Raw genomic sequence first — 17,445 nt, 5'->3', positions numbered from 1 at the left:
CATCCCTAGTAAATAAATCCACATTGTTTATGTGCCGGAAGAATGGTAGAATAATTTATTTATTTCTAAAATTATTTGGTTTTATTTTGAAGACGGTAAAAAATAGCATTGAATGTTCCATAGTAGAGTGATATTATATTTTTCAATTTAAAAAAAAATCCAGTTCAGTACGTCGCTCTGAATATCTAACTGTGATGACAAGTTAGAATAATGCCAATGGAAACTTTCAGTACATAATTGAACAGCATTTATTAATCGAATAAATTATTTTGTTTCAAACACCTGTATTAACGTTAAATTCACAGGGTGGAAATCATCTCCTTACTTGAAATATGTGGAGATAACGAACAGTATTCGAGCTCAAAAATCCATTTAAACATGAAAAAATAAGAGCAGAGAAAACACTGACCTCTAAGACATAGAGGTGGAATCAGGTGCCGTGGAGGAGTGAGCTCCCCTGCCGACCGGTCACACCCGCCGTGTGCTCCTTGTCATGATCGGGAAATAACGGAAATTTCCGTTGACAATTCAGTGTGTAAATAATGGCCTAACAATTAGTATAACAAAAAGTCAGTCAGCATTTGACTTAATGATAGATTGTATTTGCTAACAAGGTCATTGTATCGACCATAGAACGTATGAAATGATGACTTTAAACGAGACTGCTGATATTCCTGTTTCATCAATTGTTCGATTTTTTTTAAACTGTCGAAACAACTTTAATTTTTCTGATTAATTCTAGACTGCAATGGTGTAAATTTACAGCACCTTAAGACCTCTAGTGTTCTTTGTGCTTCCAAGGTCGGCGGTTTACACACGTACATGTACATAAAATCCCATTTACTATACCTACTGATAAAAATTTTGAAAGAAATCTTATTTTTTATTTCAATTTATTAACAACCTCTCTGGTGAAAGTAAACAAAACTATAACAGGGAACCTGCAAATTTGGAATACACAAGGGGCGGGGCTATCATGTCACTCAGAACCTTTTCACACATGAGTGAAAAAAGCAGTCCAAGCAAGCAGTCCCGGGGACTGCTGGGACTGCTAGGTTTGCTTTCTAAAGCAATCGCAGAACAGCCCCACAGCGGTCCCAGAGCAGTCCCAGAGTGTTCCCACAGCAGTCCCAGAGCAGTCCCCAGGACTGCTTTCGGGGACTGCTTGGATATCAGGTTGGGTCTGATTGGTACTGTTCTTCTCAATACCCACTGAACCAATTTTAACAAGTTAGCACAAGGCATCTTTGGATAAAGGGATTCTAATTAGTTCAAATTAAGGGCCAAGCCCTATTCCATTGGAAGTTAATCATGATCAAGAAAGGCTTTCTTCTTCACAATAACCACTGGACCAGAAAAGATGAAACGTACGTGGAAAATTCCTGACAAACTGTAAATTCTGATTTGTTCAAATCATGACCCCAAGGTGAAAGGTAGGGCCACATTAGGTAATGCAACTTTTACATTAAAATATATGGGAAAAAATCTTTAAAAAATTGCTTCCCAAGAAACACTGGGCCAGCAAAAGGGAAACTTATGTGGGAGCTTCCCGAGGAAGTGTAGATTTTAAAATATTTCAAATCATGACCTACGAGGTTCAGGTAGGGCCACAATCTGGGATGAAAGTTTTAAATTTAAATATATAACATAAATCTCTAAAAATATTCTTCTCAAGAACCACTAGGCCAGAAGACATGAAACTATATGGAAGCTTCCTGAACAAATATAGATTATAAATTATTTAAATCTTGACCCCAGCGGAAAGGTGGGACTACAATAGAGGATGAAAATTTTACTTTGAAATATATACCATACAAAGAAAGAAACGCGTATTTTTTACTTATCAAAGAAATTTTGAAACAATACACAGAACAACTATTACTTTTATTATTGGATATCTGTGACCTATTTAGAGGACAACATTGGCTTTTAAAACCCAAATGTCGAAATGTTTTGCTTGATTAATCATGTCTATGAAAAGAGTGTTTTGCACGATTTCTTATAAATCGGGGGTCTATTGTCAAAATATCGCGATGAAATCGTTCCCCCTGTGGTTGTTCCATTTGTCCATCAGCACAATCTGACTCTGCAACAGGACAACGCAAGGGTGTGCTCAGATTTTCTGCAGACGAACAACATAAATGTTCTTCCATGGCCAGCGTTCTCACCAGACCTTAATCCGATAGAACATCTATGGAATGAGCTGGATAAACTAGTTAGACGCCGTCCCAATCCACTAGCCACCGTCCAGGATCTAGAGCAGGACTTGTTGCATGAATGAAACAATATCCCTCAGGTTACCATCAACAGGCTTATTAACTCTGTGACGCGACGTGTTCAGACTGCAATTGATGCAAACGGAGGACATACGCGACATTAAAACTGACTGTAATACAGTCATTAAATTTCTGCCTTGTATGGACCAAGGGAAGCTGTGATATTATTCTAAACTTTTCAGTACAGCAACATGAGACATGTTTGAGTTTTATCTCAAGACACTTTATTACACTTAAGAAATAAAAAATAAAACATAAGAATAAGACATAAACTGAAGAACTAAATAATCATGTTTAATCTGAATATGCATTTCTTTTTTTGTTGAGTATATATAAAAATCTTTACAAAATTTCTTCTCAAGAACTACTTGGACAGATAAGATGAAACATATGTGGAAGCTTCCTGAAGAAAATTTAATGTGTATAGTAAATTGTTCAATTCATGTTTCTGGGGTGAGTTGGGGCCACAATAGGAAAAGAAATTTTTACATTCAAATATAAAAAAAATCTCATCAAGAACCACTGGACCAGAAAAGATGAAAACTTTTTCAGGTAGTATAAATTTCTATATACTAAAAGTATTCAAATTAGGGGTAGGGTGGTATCACAATAGGAGATAGAAGTTTTACATTGAAATTTATAGGAATAATCTGTAAAATATTCCTTTCAAGAACCACTGGGCCAGAAAATTGAAACTTATGTGGAAGACCCGAGGAAGTGTAGATTTTAATTTTATTCACATCATGGACCTCCGTGTTAGGGAGGGGCCACATTAAGTGTTCAAAGTTTCACATTGAAATATATAGTAGAAAATCTTTTAAAATCTTCTTCTAAAGAACAATACGATAAGAAAAGAATTTTTTTTTTATGAAATCTTCTAGACATAATATAGATTCTAAATTGTTCAAATCATGGACCATGTGTTAGGTTGGGGCCATAGTAAGGAATCGAACTTTTTACATTGTTATGTATAATTAATTTATCTGCATAAATTACATGATTTTGCATGAATTCACCTTTATTTTGATTAGGGAGGCCGTGTCTTTTGAAACGATGCAAATCATTTTGATATAAATTGTGCATTCTGATATGTTTCTAGAAATCTTGAATGCTCACTTTGTTCTGTTTTGTTATAATAATGAAACTACGTCAGATATGTTGAATTTATTTCTCATGAATAAGGTGCAGAACTCACATCAATGAATTTATGCATCTTTGTTTCATCCGTTCAGATGTATCTAAAATGATTTTTGTACGTAATATTATGTTTATGTAGAGGATGGTCATCTTTATGATAAAATAGTTGCCTCTGGGCTTATCATACCCTTTTATTTGTAGTATCTCTGTCGCCAATGTTTCCTGATACACTGATGCTTGGTATTGAAATTCGAGTGAAGGTTCTTGACTATGTAAAGGATAGAATCAAAGCGCTTAGAGTTCAAAATCCCGGAAAATACACCAACATTTCCTGTATCCGATCAAATGCTATGAAATATCTTCCAAACTTCTTCGAGAAAGGACAGGTATCTACCACTCTTGCATTTTTTTTTCATGTTTTATACCCCTGCTTAAAAAGCAGGAGTGTATATAGTGATTGGGGGTGTCCGTCCGTCTGACAGTCTGTCCGTCCATCCGTTCCGCTTTGGGATAACCTCTTATCCGCTACTCCTCTTATACAACTAAGTAAAATATAAGGAGACTTTCACAGAATCTTTGTTACAGAGATGCATTATGACTTTTTATTTTACTTTCTGATCGGATATATATTTCGGGTTTCCCATAGCAAAAAAAAAAAAAACAGACACTGTCATTCTTTCTTTGATATTTGGGGTACCCATCTCTTATCACTAACTCCTCCTGTACCACTCAATAACATTTAATGATTTAGAATATTTATTACATAGTGCTATTTTGCACGTCTTATTTTACTTTTTGATCGAACACATATTTCGGGTTTCCCACTGCCATTCTTTCTATAAAATCGGAGGTACCCATCTCCTATCTGCAACTCCTCTTATACCACTGAATAAAATTTAATGCTACTTTCAAAGAATTTTTATTACACAGTGTCATTGTACACCTCTTATTTCAGTTTTTGATCTGACACGTATTTCAGGTTTCTCATAGCAAAACATTGACACTGCCATTCTTTTTATAATATCAGGGGTACCCATTCCATATCCGCATCTCCTCTTATACCACTCTGAATTAAATTAAATGATACTTTCACAGAATCTTAAGTACGTAGTGCCATTTTGTTCCTCCTACCTTATGTTTTGATCGGACAGATATTTGGACTTTCTCATAGCAAAAATAAAAAAAATGGACTTTGCCATTATAATCATAAGGGGGTGGGGGTACCATTTTGTGAGCTAAGTGCTCACAATTTCGCTAGTTATTTCTAGTTTTAATTCAAAACTTTTGAATTTGTGACCGCATTTTTAAAACTGTTGAGAGAAGGATGTGAATACTGCTCTTAATTCTTTCTGATTGAAATGAGGCAATGCTTCAGTAAGTAATAAGAGAATATATTGTTATATTTGTCATATAAGTAAAACTACTTTCTTTTGTAACTTATTTCAGAATTTTAATATGTAGTGTTTTAGACTGTGTCAACTCTTTTATTTTAGCTTTCAAAGATGTTCTTTCTCTTTCCTGATCCACATTTCAAAAAGACAAAACACAAATGGAGAATTATAAGTCAGACTCTTTTAGCTGAATATGCTTACGTCATCAAAGTTGGGGTATGTTACTTTCTATTTTGCTATGTTTTTGAAATCATTTTGTCAGAAAAAAGGCTTTGTAGAATAACGGACGTGTAAATGTAATAAGCAATTGGAGAAAATGATTTGAATAAATGGACTGGATAATTACTACATTGAAATGTACCTTTAAATAATTCAATGTAAATGTGTTTCAGGGTATTGTGTACACAATTACTGACGTCAAAGATCTACATGATTGGATGGTCTCCCATTTCGATCAGTTTCCATTGTTTGAAAGAATCACCGATGATGAACTGGTGAGACTGTATTATCGGATTTATTTTTAAACTATTAAAATCGTAACGATTGTTTGATTGGGAAAGCTGATAGCGTTCAAATTCATTCAGCAACTTTTCAGGCAATTAATTGCGTTTTTTCGAATAAATCAGCTATGAATAGTTATGAACAAAGTGATAAGTAGAAATTTTGATTTGTAATTTGCAGGATAATGATCCAGTCGTTTCTAAACTTTACGAAAGCACGGAAGAAGGTCAGAAGGTCACGAGAAACAAAGGAGATAAACATCTAGCCGTGTATCGTAGAATAGAAGATCCCTTTCTGACTAATTCATCTTTTTCTTATGAAGCATCATGATATGACTTAATACTGTTAAACAATGTTATTTTGACGACAATGTACAATTTTCTTATGGTAGATATATGATGTAGAATAATTCTTAGGATCTTTGATGATTATCGAAATTAATCTTGAATTATTCAAAATAAACATGTTTGTTCTTTTTGAAAAAAGGATTTATGAGAGTATCAATTTCAACACATGCAATGAAATGAATTTTTCTTTGACCGTAGAAATTGCAGAATGACTTAAACGAGAATGTGATGCCCTTGTATCGTCCACCTATTTGTCAGCTGCCTGCCTCGGTTCGAAAATTATTCATACGTAAAATATGTTCTTAAGCATTAAATCAACCGAGAGACAAAACGATAATGGTACATGTTTATTGCTACGCAAATAAAGAAATATGGCCATAGAAAAGCTGAAGTCGTCAAGTTAATCATAAAATTCAGTTGTAAGTTTGTCATCAATGTCTTTCTCTGAGAATAAGTTGTCATTAAGAAATATATTGAAAATGCAGGATAAATTATCTTTGAGAATTGAAAATGTAGGATAAATTATCTTTGAAAAAGTCTTGATGAAATGATTAAATGTAAATTTGGGGATCAAATTTTACATAGTTAATGAATACATGCAGGGAAAAAAATCTTCAAAACAATTTTCTATTGTACAACAAGGCCATGTGGATTTGGCAAAATAATGATCTCTCGACTTAGAGTGGAACCACTATTTGAGGTCATGTTTTTTTTTTTAAATAGAGAAGAAAAAAACAATCTTTTTTAGGTTTGTTTAAAAATCATAACCCCTCGGGCTGGATGAGTCAATAAAAGGAGGCAGCATTTGTCATAGCAGTAGGAAAAAATCGTTTGAAACCGTCCTCTGAAGAATAAGAAGGTCACAGAGACTTATAGTGGATTCAAAATTGTTCTAATAATAACCCATGGAGTTAGGACAGCGATTAACCTGAGACTTAATGTTTCACATAGTATAAAGGATTTTTTTTTCATATTAAAGAACAAGATATTCACCAGCCCTATGTAGTGTGTATTTCAGTTTGGTTAAGTTTGTCACCTTGAGGCTAGGGTGGGGCAACAATATGGGGGTCGACATTTTACATAGAAATATAGATTGAGGCCTCAGTTTTAGATAAGTAGATAATTTACTTAAGGAAGAATTCAGATTACCAATTATAGTCTCATTGTTATGCAAGTAGCCTCATGTACACACGTAGATTAAATTTCAATTTTTCTTTTTAAATCTTGACCCAAAACTACTAGGATAGTTTGAAATCATAGTATGTTAAAATTTTACGTAATTTTTTTTATTGTAATACAGAAAGATGTAAAGTGAATGCAATCAGTGTACTATTTGTTCACATTATCAAAAACTAGATTAAAGGATTCAATAAGGAGGTAAAGTCAAACACACTTTGGATGGAAGGGAAATGTGAGTGTATTGTGCGTTGTGACAGTTCCCAATTAAATTTAACCTTTAAAAAAGAACGCAACAAAAGAAAAAAAAAAAGAAATAAGGTATGAGTCTGAATTGTTAAAGTTGGGGCATTATCAACTTTGCATAGGCGATAATTGAACCGTTGACTCATTCCCTTTCTAGACACAAGTCGTACTCTGATTAATAAAACCTTAAATTTCCCCACAAATTTGACTACGAGTTGCAATATGTTTAAAATGATACATTTCATGGAGGACATGAAATTGTGGATCTCTTCATACCGCGAATCACCTAAGTCGATAAAAATGAGTAACAACTGTTCCTTCGCCATGCGCTTGGCTTTTGAAGTAAAAGTTGTGGGTCTTTCAGATAAGACCTTTAAATCGAGGCCGCGTGTCACACGTTGGCACGATCAAGGTCCCTAACTGCTCCATGGCCATGAGTGCCAAGTTTAGGTCTCAATTTGAAGCTCCTCATTTATACAGTCATCCGCCAAAAATCAAAATGGCTTTTTTTTTACCGTGAAATCTATGATCCGCCCATTGCAAATAGGTATTCCAGAGTTATTTAAATAGATCTCACGTGATACTAAACGTCATGATTCACGTCAAATCCCTGTCGTCTGTAAATTTTGAGAAAACCATAGTAAACAAAGATGGATCGAAAGGGAAAAGAGTTGACAAACGAGCAGAAAGCGTACATATCTGCGCTTTATGATGCAAATTTGAAAAAAAAAAATGACTGTCAGAATATCTGGGTTAAAGCAAAGCACCGTGTACAGTTTTCTTAGGCGATATTCTCAGCGAGGAACTAAGAGAACTTATCTCGATCCGGACGGCCGAAGGAATTTGGTGAACGAGATTTAAGGATACTTTCAAGGACTGTAAGGCGGCATCGTATGAAATCTTTGGATGAAATAACGAACATTTTCAATTACGGAAAACATCGAACTTTCTCTAAACGAACGATTGAGAGAAAATTACATGAAGACGGGTATTTTAAACGGACAGTAAAGAAGGCGATAAGAATTCGTGCAGTGAACAAACAAAATCGTTGTGGCTTGGTGAAGAGGTAATCTTCACAAGACTGTTGATACACACTGGAATAAAGTCATTTTTAGTGTTGAATGTAAGGTAATTATTGGACAAGACACGCGTGTGAGAGTGTGGAGAAAAGTGGGCGAAGAGTACCTGCCTGATTGTATTTGCCCGCCATCAAAACGCAAGCTAACTTTAATGATATGAGAGTACATCACATATCACGGTATCTGAACAATTTGTGTCCTTGATGGAAGAATATATTTCTGTATTAGATGATAATCTGTGGCCTGTAATTTTATGGCATTTTGCAGATGGTAACTACATATTTCCGGACGACGACAATGCGCCAGGACATAGGACTCGAATCGCCCAATAATTTCGCAGAAATAATCACCTTAAATCCATGAACTGGCCATCTCAGAGCCCTGACCTCAACATTATTGAAAATTGTTGGTGGCTATTAAAAAGATAACCTCAAAAACGAGCCGCGAACATAAGTAATGTCTGTGAACTGGAACAAACCATTCGTGACATGTGGAGTAATATACCTATCAATTACATTCAGAATTTGTATAAATCCATTCCAAGACGAATATTGAGAGTAATATTGATTGATTGATTGTATATTGTTTTACGTCCCATTCGAGAAATTTTCACTCATATAGAGACGTCACCATATACCGGTGAATGGCTTCAAATTTAGACCTTTACTCTGCACACAGGGCCATCGAACAGTGAGGGATCTTTATCATGCCAACGCCTGTCGTGACACGGGTCCTTGGTTTTTAAGGTCTCGTCCGAAGGACCCGCAACTTTCACTTCAAAGTGCCGAGCGCTTGGCGAAGTTGCTACCTAATTTTTTATCGACTTGGGTCAGTATCGGCCGAGATGCGAACTCACGACCTTCCAGTAACGGAGCAAGCGCACTACCGACTGAGCTTCCGTGACGTGAGTAATAAGAAACAAAAGAAACATAACAAAATACTAGGGTAAGTTTTCATTTCTTTATTTCCTTTTTTTAAAATTTCAATCGGAACCTACATTACTCACATGGCGGCGGTCATTTTGATTTTTTTACGAATACTTTTGGCGGATTGACGTTTCTGTTATGGAACATTCTCGAATTGGACGTAAAGGAACATATAATCAATCAATCAGACCACGAAAACAAATTAAACTCCTACGAAAATTTGTGATCCAATAGTATCTTTAGATAAAAAAAGCATTCAAATTTTAATTAATTGCTTTTACTTCTTTTGTGTATCAGTATATGTATATAATATAGCGGGACATATTCTAAATGACAGGATACTGTATAAGTGGAATTACACATTATTGTACATAGTAAATTAAATCTGTTGTTATAATTTTGCTAGTCCCCTCCACAATATTTCCCAAAGGGTTTTTATTAATATCATATTGATATGGCTGTAATAGTTGTTAACTGAAACCATACATATATTCGAATATTTAGAGAGAGAGAGAGAGGGGGGGGTGAGAGATAACAACATGAGGTTGATCGATAGCCCCGCTTCCTTAAATTTCATGTGATGGATAATGAATCAATTTTTAAGTGTGCCCAGATTCCTACCGAATGCTAATCAAATGCGTCCTCGTTTTTAGCGATTTTCCACTGAAAAATCCTGTGTTTATTTTTACCTACTATAGCTTTTTTCTTTCATTCTTATTATGCCAGGGAAGAAAACTCTTACTTTTGATCTTTACTGGTCATAACACTCTCGCTAATAATACCAAACTTGAATCCTTGCTAAAAATTCTGTTTATATTTCTTTATCATTATGTCTGGAAAAAAAACTCAAGAGGGTTGAGTAAGGACAAGCTTTTTTTTAAAACACAAAATCTATCTGTCATTATTAATGATTATTACGCAAGTGAAATATTATCATAGAATAAATAATCGGTAAATGTTGAGGTTCAGAAATTATTGAATGCTTGTAGTGTTTGGCACATGTAATGACCCTCTGAAATGAATCAATAAAATGATGAAATAATACTGAGTAATCACAAATGCATAGCCATTAAGACAATTAGATTCAACAGATCTACAGAGTTGTGTAAATGCTTGTTAACTAGCAACCACAATTCTATTTCCACTTTAGTTCCATTTATGAAAACTTACGAGTATCTAAATGCATTAAGAATTATTTTATTAACTAGGCACTGTCAAATATATTTGAAAGCAAACAAAAGCTGAAAATGAGAAATATAAAATAATGATGCTGAGTAAGCACCGGCTGTATCTGATTTTTAACTACAGGGGGAAAAGAAGATATTTCGTTTAAAAAATACGTTCATGAATGTTTGTGCCATTTAATGTTACAATATGAAAGATCTTTAAATAAATTTGATTTATCGACTGTTGTTGACGATTTTTAATCATCTATCAAATGAATTTAACTGCGATGTTTTTTTTATCGAAGAATCGGTTATTTAGTAATTATCATTGATCGATCCGCGACTCATGAGCAATTCTAGATGGACGGATGATATGCTGCATATAGCAAGTCGAGGGTGATTTTTAAAAAGAATCGTCTGACATGTTTTATATATAAGGTCTCAATGTTTCAATTTTCGGTTGACTTGGACACCAAGCAGCTGTGGTGGCATCGATATTCGCCTTGTCCCGAAACAGAAACTTTGGGTTCTGAATATCTTTTTGATGGGCCCAGCCAAAAAGAAGGAAGCTATTGGGGATGAAGACTTCATAGGCAGAAAATCATTTTCTGGCATAGTGTCATGGGTACCAGCAGGTCTGATTCAAACTACATGCAATGTTGACACACAATCATGAGTTTTCATATTAGCTTGTTTTTCTGTTTCTTTGTTGTTTAACGTCCCTCTCGAGAATTTTTCACTCATATGCAGACGTCACCACTTGCCTGCGGAGGGCTGTAAATTTTTACCTATGCTCCGCACTCGGGGCCATTGAGCAATGAGGGATCTTTTTCGTGCCAGCACCTACTGCGACACAGGTCCTCAGTTTATACGGTCTCATCCGAAGGACCGGCCTCCACGTCCCGCAGTGGATTCGAACACGCGACGCAAGGATCTACTCCTTACATCGCGACTCTACAATAAACGCTCTAACCACTGCGCCACGCGGGCGACCTTTTTATATTAGCTCTATGGGGATATTGGCCATCTGAATCTAGATTAGTTTCTTTTCATAATATGACTTCAGTGAATACGAATTACTACTCAGTGCTCAGTGGAAGTTGAAGGGGACAAGAATGAGTCGATCTGCACTCGCAGATTTCGATAATTTACTTGAAGTTCGATTGAATTTGGAGAGGAGGTACCTTTATTTCCTTATAAACATGTTAGCCCCTATCCTCTTATTGTCCTAACTCAACCCTCTTGTGTTTGCTCTACCAGTTGAAAGCGGAGAACGCTTGTCTTATGCTTTAACAATCTTCGTGTCGTTTGCCGTATTTATGACTTTACTCTGCGACAGTATACCAAAATCTTCCAAGCCAATGTCAATGATGTCGTACTTTCTAATTGTTACGATGTCTATTAGTACTTTAATAATCGGTTTGACTGTTGTAACCATGTTGTAACCATGCGTCTCCATTTAATAATAATTCCATATTATCATTTTCAAGTCATTGTGTTTTTATTCTTGACGTTATGAGATTCCATTATAATTTTTAGAAAATGCGAAAAGAAGTCTTAAGTTGTTGACACGTTTTCAAAATCGCAAGTAGTTTTGTAAAAAGTAAGATGGGCGATGACAAGAATACACAAGATAATGAAAAAGAGGACGATTTTATCGGAGGGATATGATAAGATATTGACCTACTACTTTTACTTTCTTGTGTGTCTACAGTGGCTTATCCTGGGAGTGGTATTAGCAGTGTGAAACATACATGGGATACAGGTATTGATTGTAAAAAGAATTCTTCAAAACTTGAGTTGGAATTAAAACCGTTTTTGAAGTTTGTAAATTGATGTAACATTGTATTGATTATATAATCCTCAAATATTTAATTGCTATTGTTGTCTGTTTATTTGGTTTATTCGTTTGCTAGTGTGCTTGAGTTTGTTGTCTATAGGTTGCACAACAGTATTAAATTTTGCTATATATTCTTACCAAAAATGCGCAACCTTGAGTAGGTGATATTAATTTAAAACAAACTTTTGAGAAGTTTCCTTTTCAGATCTTCTAAAACAATTCTTTATAAAGATTTAAGTACCAAAAAATACATAGCCATCCATCAAGGCACGCAAGTTTGTTTCGGTAGAAGTCGAGCAGGTGCTTGAAAATCAAGTCCAGGACCTTATCACTCCCCACTCAAATACAGTATATAGAAAAATCAGCACGCCATAAATTATAATGAATCTGGTCAATACAGGAAGTTTACATATAGTTTTTCATCTCATAAAAATTTAGCTCCAGTCTCGTGCCAAATGCCGAATCGGAAGGGGGGATTCTGGAATTATTTTGCGTCAGCTATGATTTGACGTGAACCTCAAGTGAAATACTGTTATGACACCTATAGCTATACTGGTCGTTGATCAAATATACCTGATCCAGTGGGAAGTTGTTTTTTTTAAGCCAGTCTTAAGACGGGACGTATTATGTTATGGCGTTCATGTCCGTCCGTCTTTCCGTCCGTCCGTTTGTCTGTTAGCTTTTTTGTGTCCGGCTCATAACTTGATACTATAAGGCTTAGAATTATCAGACTTTGTCAGCTGATACATCTTGGGTAGAAGGTGTCTTGCGCATTAAAAGTAAGTCACTGTGACCTTTAATTAAGGTAGTCGGATCCTTAAGTTCTGAAATTCAGCTTTAAGTAATTGAAAATGCTCATAAAAACGTCTCTGATTTCACATAGTAACGTGAATTACCTATGGTATTTCTTCAAAGTTCATCACTATAGTAAATCATATTATACAGGGAAAATTATCAACTCTCAAATATATTTCCAGAAAATGCGAATAAAAACACTAGCTATGCATTTTCTAATTGAAAATTGATCAACAAATATAATTTAGGATAAAAAAAAATATAGGTATCCAGGCATTTGGAGAAAATTTCATCTTCTTTTATGCTTATACAGTAGTTTTCCTTTTATGGGGTACAAATGTCAACTTTTTACAAGACCGTTTCTGAGACTTCAAAGAACCTTGAATCATATTGAGATGCATAAAAATCAAAATTGTTGCACGAAAAGGTCTCAATTTCAAGCTTCATTTTGAGACGTTTTAAATTGAATAATAGATTTAAGCGTTATCCTTCCTGGCTGAGGATCGGCTATCCGTAAGATGCTATGGCCAAATATGGAAAATTCCTGTCCGGCTCATAACTAGAAAACTATTAGACCTAGAATCATCAAACTTGACCAAGTAATGCATCTTTGGTAGAAGATGTGTCGCACCCTACTCTTTACCCCTGTAAGAGTATTGCAGTATCCTTATTTTTTTTTTTTAAAGTTAAATTGAGAAAATACAATTTTTTTTATGATATACTTTACAACAATCTATAACAAATGTAATTTTATAAGAGAAATTCCATTCCACTTCTCCCATGGGTGTAATTATCAAGCACTGGTAAGAGGAATTTTGATAACAGAAAATTGATTGTCAATTTAGAGATAAATAAATGAGTTTTGTCAAAGGAGATAACTTGTAGAGCATCTCTGATCCTAACTGTCAAAATAAATTTGGTGTAAAGTAATTAAAACTAATTTTATATTGTATAATATATAGCTAAAACTAATTTGATATTGTATAATATAACTTTTTTTTAAATTTTTATATCTTCACAATAAACTGCAGAGTGTCATGTCTCACTAAGATGACAATTTTATAGTCTTAGGAATCAACATGATTTATTTTGATGTTTTATTAGGTTGTAGCATTGTTAATCAATCATAAAATATACAATAAACAAAGCTGCAGATGGTCATAATACCTACATCACAGGATATGTATGTACATCAAACATTATAAGGAACGGAAAAATCATTGAAATCTTTATATCAAGGTTGAAATGTTTTTCTTGCACTCTAAACAGTTAATGATAATTGAACAGTATGCGACGGGCGCATCATGCTGTGGCGGGGCATTTTTTTCAATATATCTGTCATTATGTCTCTCAAGACTACACCATTTATCAAAATGCCCCTCTTCCAAATGGTTTAATCCGATTTTGATACAACTGGGTGCATAAGTCACATCAAGACACAAAGGACCATCCCAATTTTTTTTATATTAAGCGTCCGCGTGCACTTTGGTTTTTAATACCTCAGTTCAGGAAAAAATGAACAAAAACATGAGTCCATAATGTCACACTTTCTTTTTCCTCTAACTCCTCCTATTTTTTTTTAAAAAAGGTAACTAATTAATCTTTTTGAATATGATAGGTGGTGTCCTATAGATGTGCATTAAGAATCTCGAATTTTTAATTTAACCCTAGGGGCACAACGGGGGTCTACTACTTTCTACAAAGCCTGGTTCGTAGAACTCCTACATTTTACGCAGTAGCTAATCATCTTTTGGAAGATGACTAGTGGTGCCCTATAGATGTGCAATTAGGTTTTGAAATTTTCATTTTCACCCTTGGGTGTCAAATGGGGGTCGAAAATGATGTTTTTCTACCAAACCCTGGTTCCCAGAACCCCTCTTACATTTTACAACGTAGCCTTATCATCTATTGGAAGATGATAGGTGGTGTCCTATAGATGTGCAATAATGTTTTGGAATTTTCATTTTCATCCTGGGGGTCAAATGGGGGCCGAAAAACGAATCCTTTTTTATACAAAAACACCCTGATTCCCAGAACTCCTCTTACTTTTTATGCAGTAGCCTAATCATCCTTTTTGGGGAATTTCTATTTTCACCCTTGGGGTCAAATAGGGGTCGAAAAATGACGTTTTTTCTACACTTTTAATCTAATTTTTAGTAACCATGGCAACATCAAAAGCTGATTAACACTGAATTATGTACATTATTTAAGGCTGATTGTGCACAAAAGTCATTGAAGTCGAACCAAAACTATAGGAGGAGTATGAATGAATGAGGGAATTTCACAAAAACATCTTTTTTTACTAACCATAGCAACAAGTGTTCAAGGAAATCAAAAACTGTGATAAACAGAATTATGCATCTTAGTATAGCTACTTGTGCTCCAAGTATAAATGAAAACTACGGTGAAAGCTGTGGGAGGAGTAGAGTAGAGTAGAGTTTTGGAAGAACAGTACATGTTTGATTCTACACTATGTTATGAAGCTCTCACATAAGATTAATCTTAGTTTTTCTTGTCCAGTGCATGGTTCTTGAGGAGATTTTTTCCTATACATTCCCATGTAAAACTTTGATCCCCTATTGTGACCAACCCTACCCATGGAGGTCATAATTTGGACAAACTTGAATTAACACTATGTGACGAATTTCACATAATTAAGTTAAAACTATTCTGGCCCAGTGGTTCTTGAGAAGAAGAGTTTTGAAATATACCATTCAATTTTCACTCATTCTTACCTCCCCTTAAAAGAGGACGTGACCTTTCATTTAAACAACTTATATCCCTTCATCCAAGGATACTTTGAGGTAATTTTTGCTTTAATTGTCACAGTCACTGTGGTTCTTGAGAAGAAGATGAAATAAAAAAAGAAAATTATGACGAAAAGAGCACATTTTACACATTAATTGTTTTACATGAGAAATGTTTTACACGAGAAATAAAATTCTTTATGTTTCTAAATATCTCATCATACCTCTAGTGTGTTTCTTGTTCATTTAACTAAGATAATAATGATTTCACCCTGACTGGTTCAATTTTGTACAGGCTCATGTATGATTATTATACTCTGAGGGGTATGTTAACCTGTCTCAACAAATCAGATGAGGGGTCAGTGAGTTGTTTTCAAATTATCAAACATAATTTACCTCAGTTTTGCGTACTTTGAAGACGGTCGTGTATTTTCTAATGTATTTAAGTGAAGAACTCACATGTTCTTGAGTGATAGCAGTTCCATGTGACATTTGTAACAAATCATGAAAAAGACTTATTGCTGCGTCCTTTTGTAATTACATATAGATCAAAGACGTAATTGTGATTAAATTTATTATTATTATTATTATTTTTTTTTACATATCTGGGAGGGATATCATTCTAGCTGCAGTATGACTTTCACAGTAGAAAATCCTAAAAAGTTAATAAAAAAAACTTTCCATATAATATTCCATTTATTTTTTGGCTCAAGTAGATGTCAGAAAGAAAGAAAGAAAGGGAGGGAGGGCTTATGAAATAAGGGATTTATGGTCCTCATTATTAATTATATTACAGTTTCTATCTGCTACTTATCTGGATATACATATAAAATAAAATGACTCGTTGGAAAACTTTTCTTTAATGAATGTGTGTACCAGATACATGTAATAATGATACTATACGGAAGGCCTTTTGCAAAATTTGTTATCGTTGATTGATGCTTTAATTTCATTCTGTAAAAATTGCATTTCGACCACTTTTAAAATTCCATTCATTGTGATTATGAACTCGGATATTTATTTTTAGTTATCACAAATCATTAGATTGATCGACTGATTTTAAAATACTGTGGCATCATTTAAATTCGTGGATTGCCTTAATTTTACAAGTTCGAGGGGATGTAATTTTTGAGCATTCACTCATATCTACAAAAGGAAAGATGACTCTTAAAACCCCAATTATTAATTTGTTGAGAATGTGAATTCGTGCATGCAGGGTACCCACGATTTTCACGAATATCAAGCCACCATGAAATTAAATGATTCCACGGTATTAGATAAACGGATAATTTGCATGAAGAAGCGAAGTCTGAAATCTAAAAGGAATTATCTGATTCCCTGTTTTATTTTTTGTTTGTTGTTTACGTCCCTCTCGAGAATTTGTCACTCATATGGAGACGCTACCATTTGCCGGTGGAGGGCTGCATATTTTCACCTATGCTCGGCACTCAGAGCCATTGAGCAGTGAGGGATATTTTTCGTGCCAACACCCAATGCGACAAGGGACCTTATTAGTTATCTAGGTCCAATCAAGGGTTTACGGGGATTTAGCCCGGTTTGTATTCCATATAAAATACAACCCTCAGGGTGTATGGAATACAACCCTCAAGGTGTATGGAATACAATAAGGGGTAAATCCCCGTACACCCTTGATTGGACCTGTATAACAAATTAATTTCCTATGCATCCAAATAAATTCTTTGTAAATAAGTCCAATCAACTGTGTTTTTCAAACTACTGATAAGATTTACCACGTCTTACAATGCAGCGTGACGTCATGTTATTTGCTTTTTATCATAGAGAAACTATGCATTGTGA

The 17,445-nt window shown here is 34.6% G+C and overlaps 1 protein-coding gene and 1 pseudogene across 1 annotated transcript in view; both read left to right on the top strand.

Moving 5' to 3' along the window:
* Positions 1-5,729, top strand: part of LOC133183442 (tRNA (guanine-N(7)-)-methyltransferase-like) — a 39,676-nt gene extending 33,947 nt beyond the window's left edge. Inside the window, exons 3-6 of the mRNA XM_061318432.1 lie at positions 3,615-3,799; positions 4,907-5,020; positions 5,197-5,298; positions 5,486-5,729. Of these exons, the coding sequence (XP_061174416.1) occupies positions 3,615-3,799; positions 4,907-5,020; positions 5,197-5,298; positions 5,486-5,635 (551 nt within the window). The 3' untranslated portion in view covers positions 5,636-5,729. The remainder of the gene's footprint in view (positions 1-3,614; positions 3,800-4,906; positions 5,021-5,196; positions 5,299-5,485) is intronic.
* A 3,268-nt stretch (positions 5,730-8,997) lies between these two features.
* Positions 8,998-11,764, top strand: LOC133182083 (neuronal acetylcholine receptor subunit alpha-3-like; annotated as a pseudogene).
* Positions 11,765-17,445: the final 5,681 nt, after the last annotated feature.

This window comes from Saccostrea echinata, unplaced genomic scaffold (assembly GCF_033153115.1).
Source record: "Saccostrea echinata isolate AGI-Se365-2 ecotype Australia unplaced genomic scaffold, CSIRO_AGI_Sech_v1 ptg000001l, whole genome shotgun sequence".
In the NCBI taxonomy this organism is placed as follows: Eukaryota; Metazoa; Mollusca; class Bivalvia; order Ostreida; family Ostreidae; genus Saccostrea; species Saccostrea echinata.
Note: the sequence above shows the minus strand (reverse complement) of the source record. Positions and strands in the feature narration are given on the sequence as shown.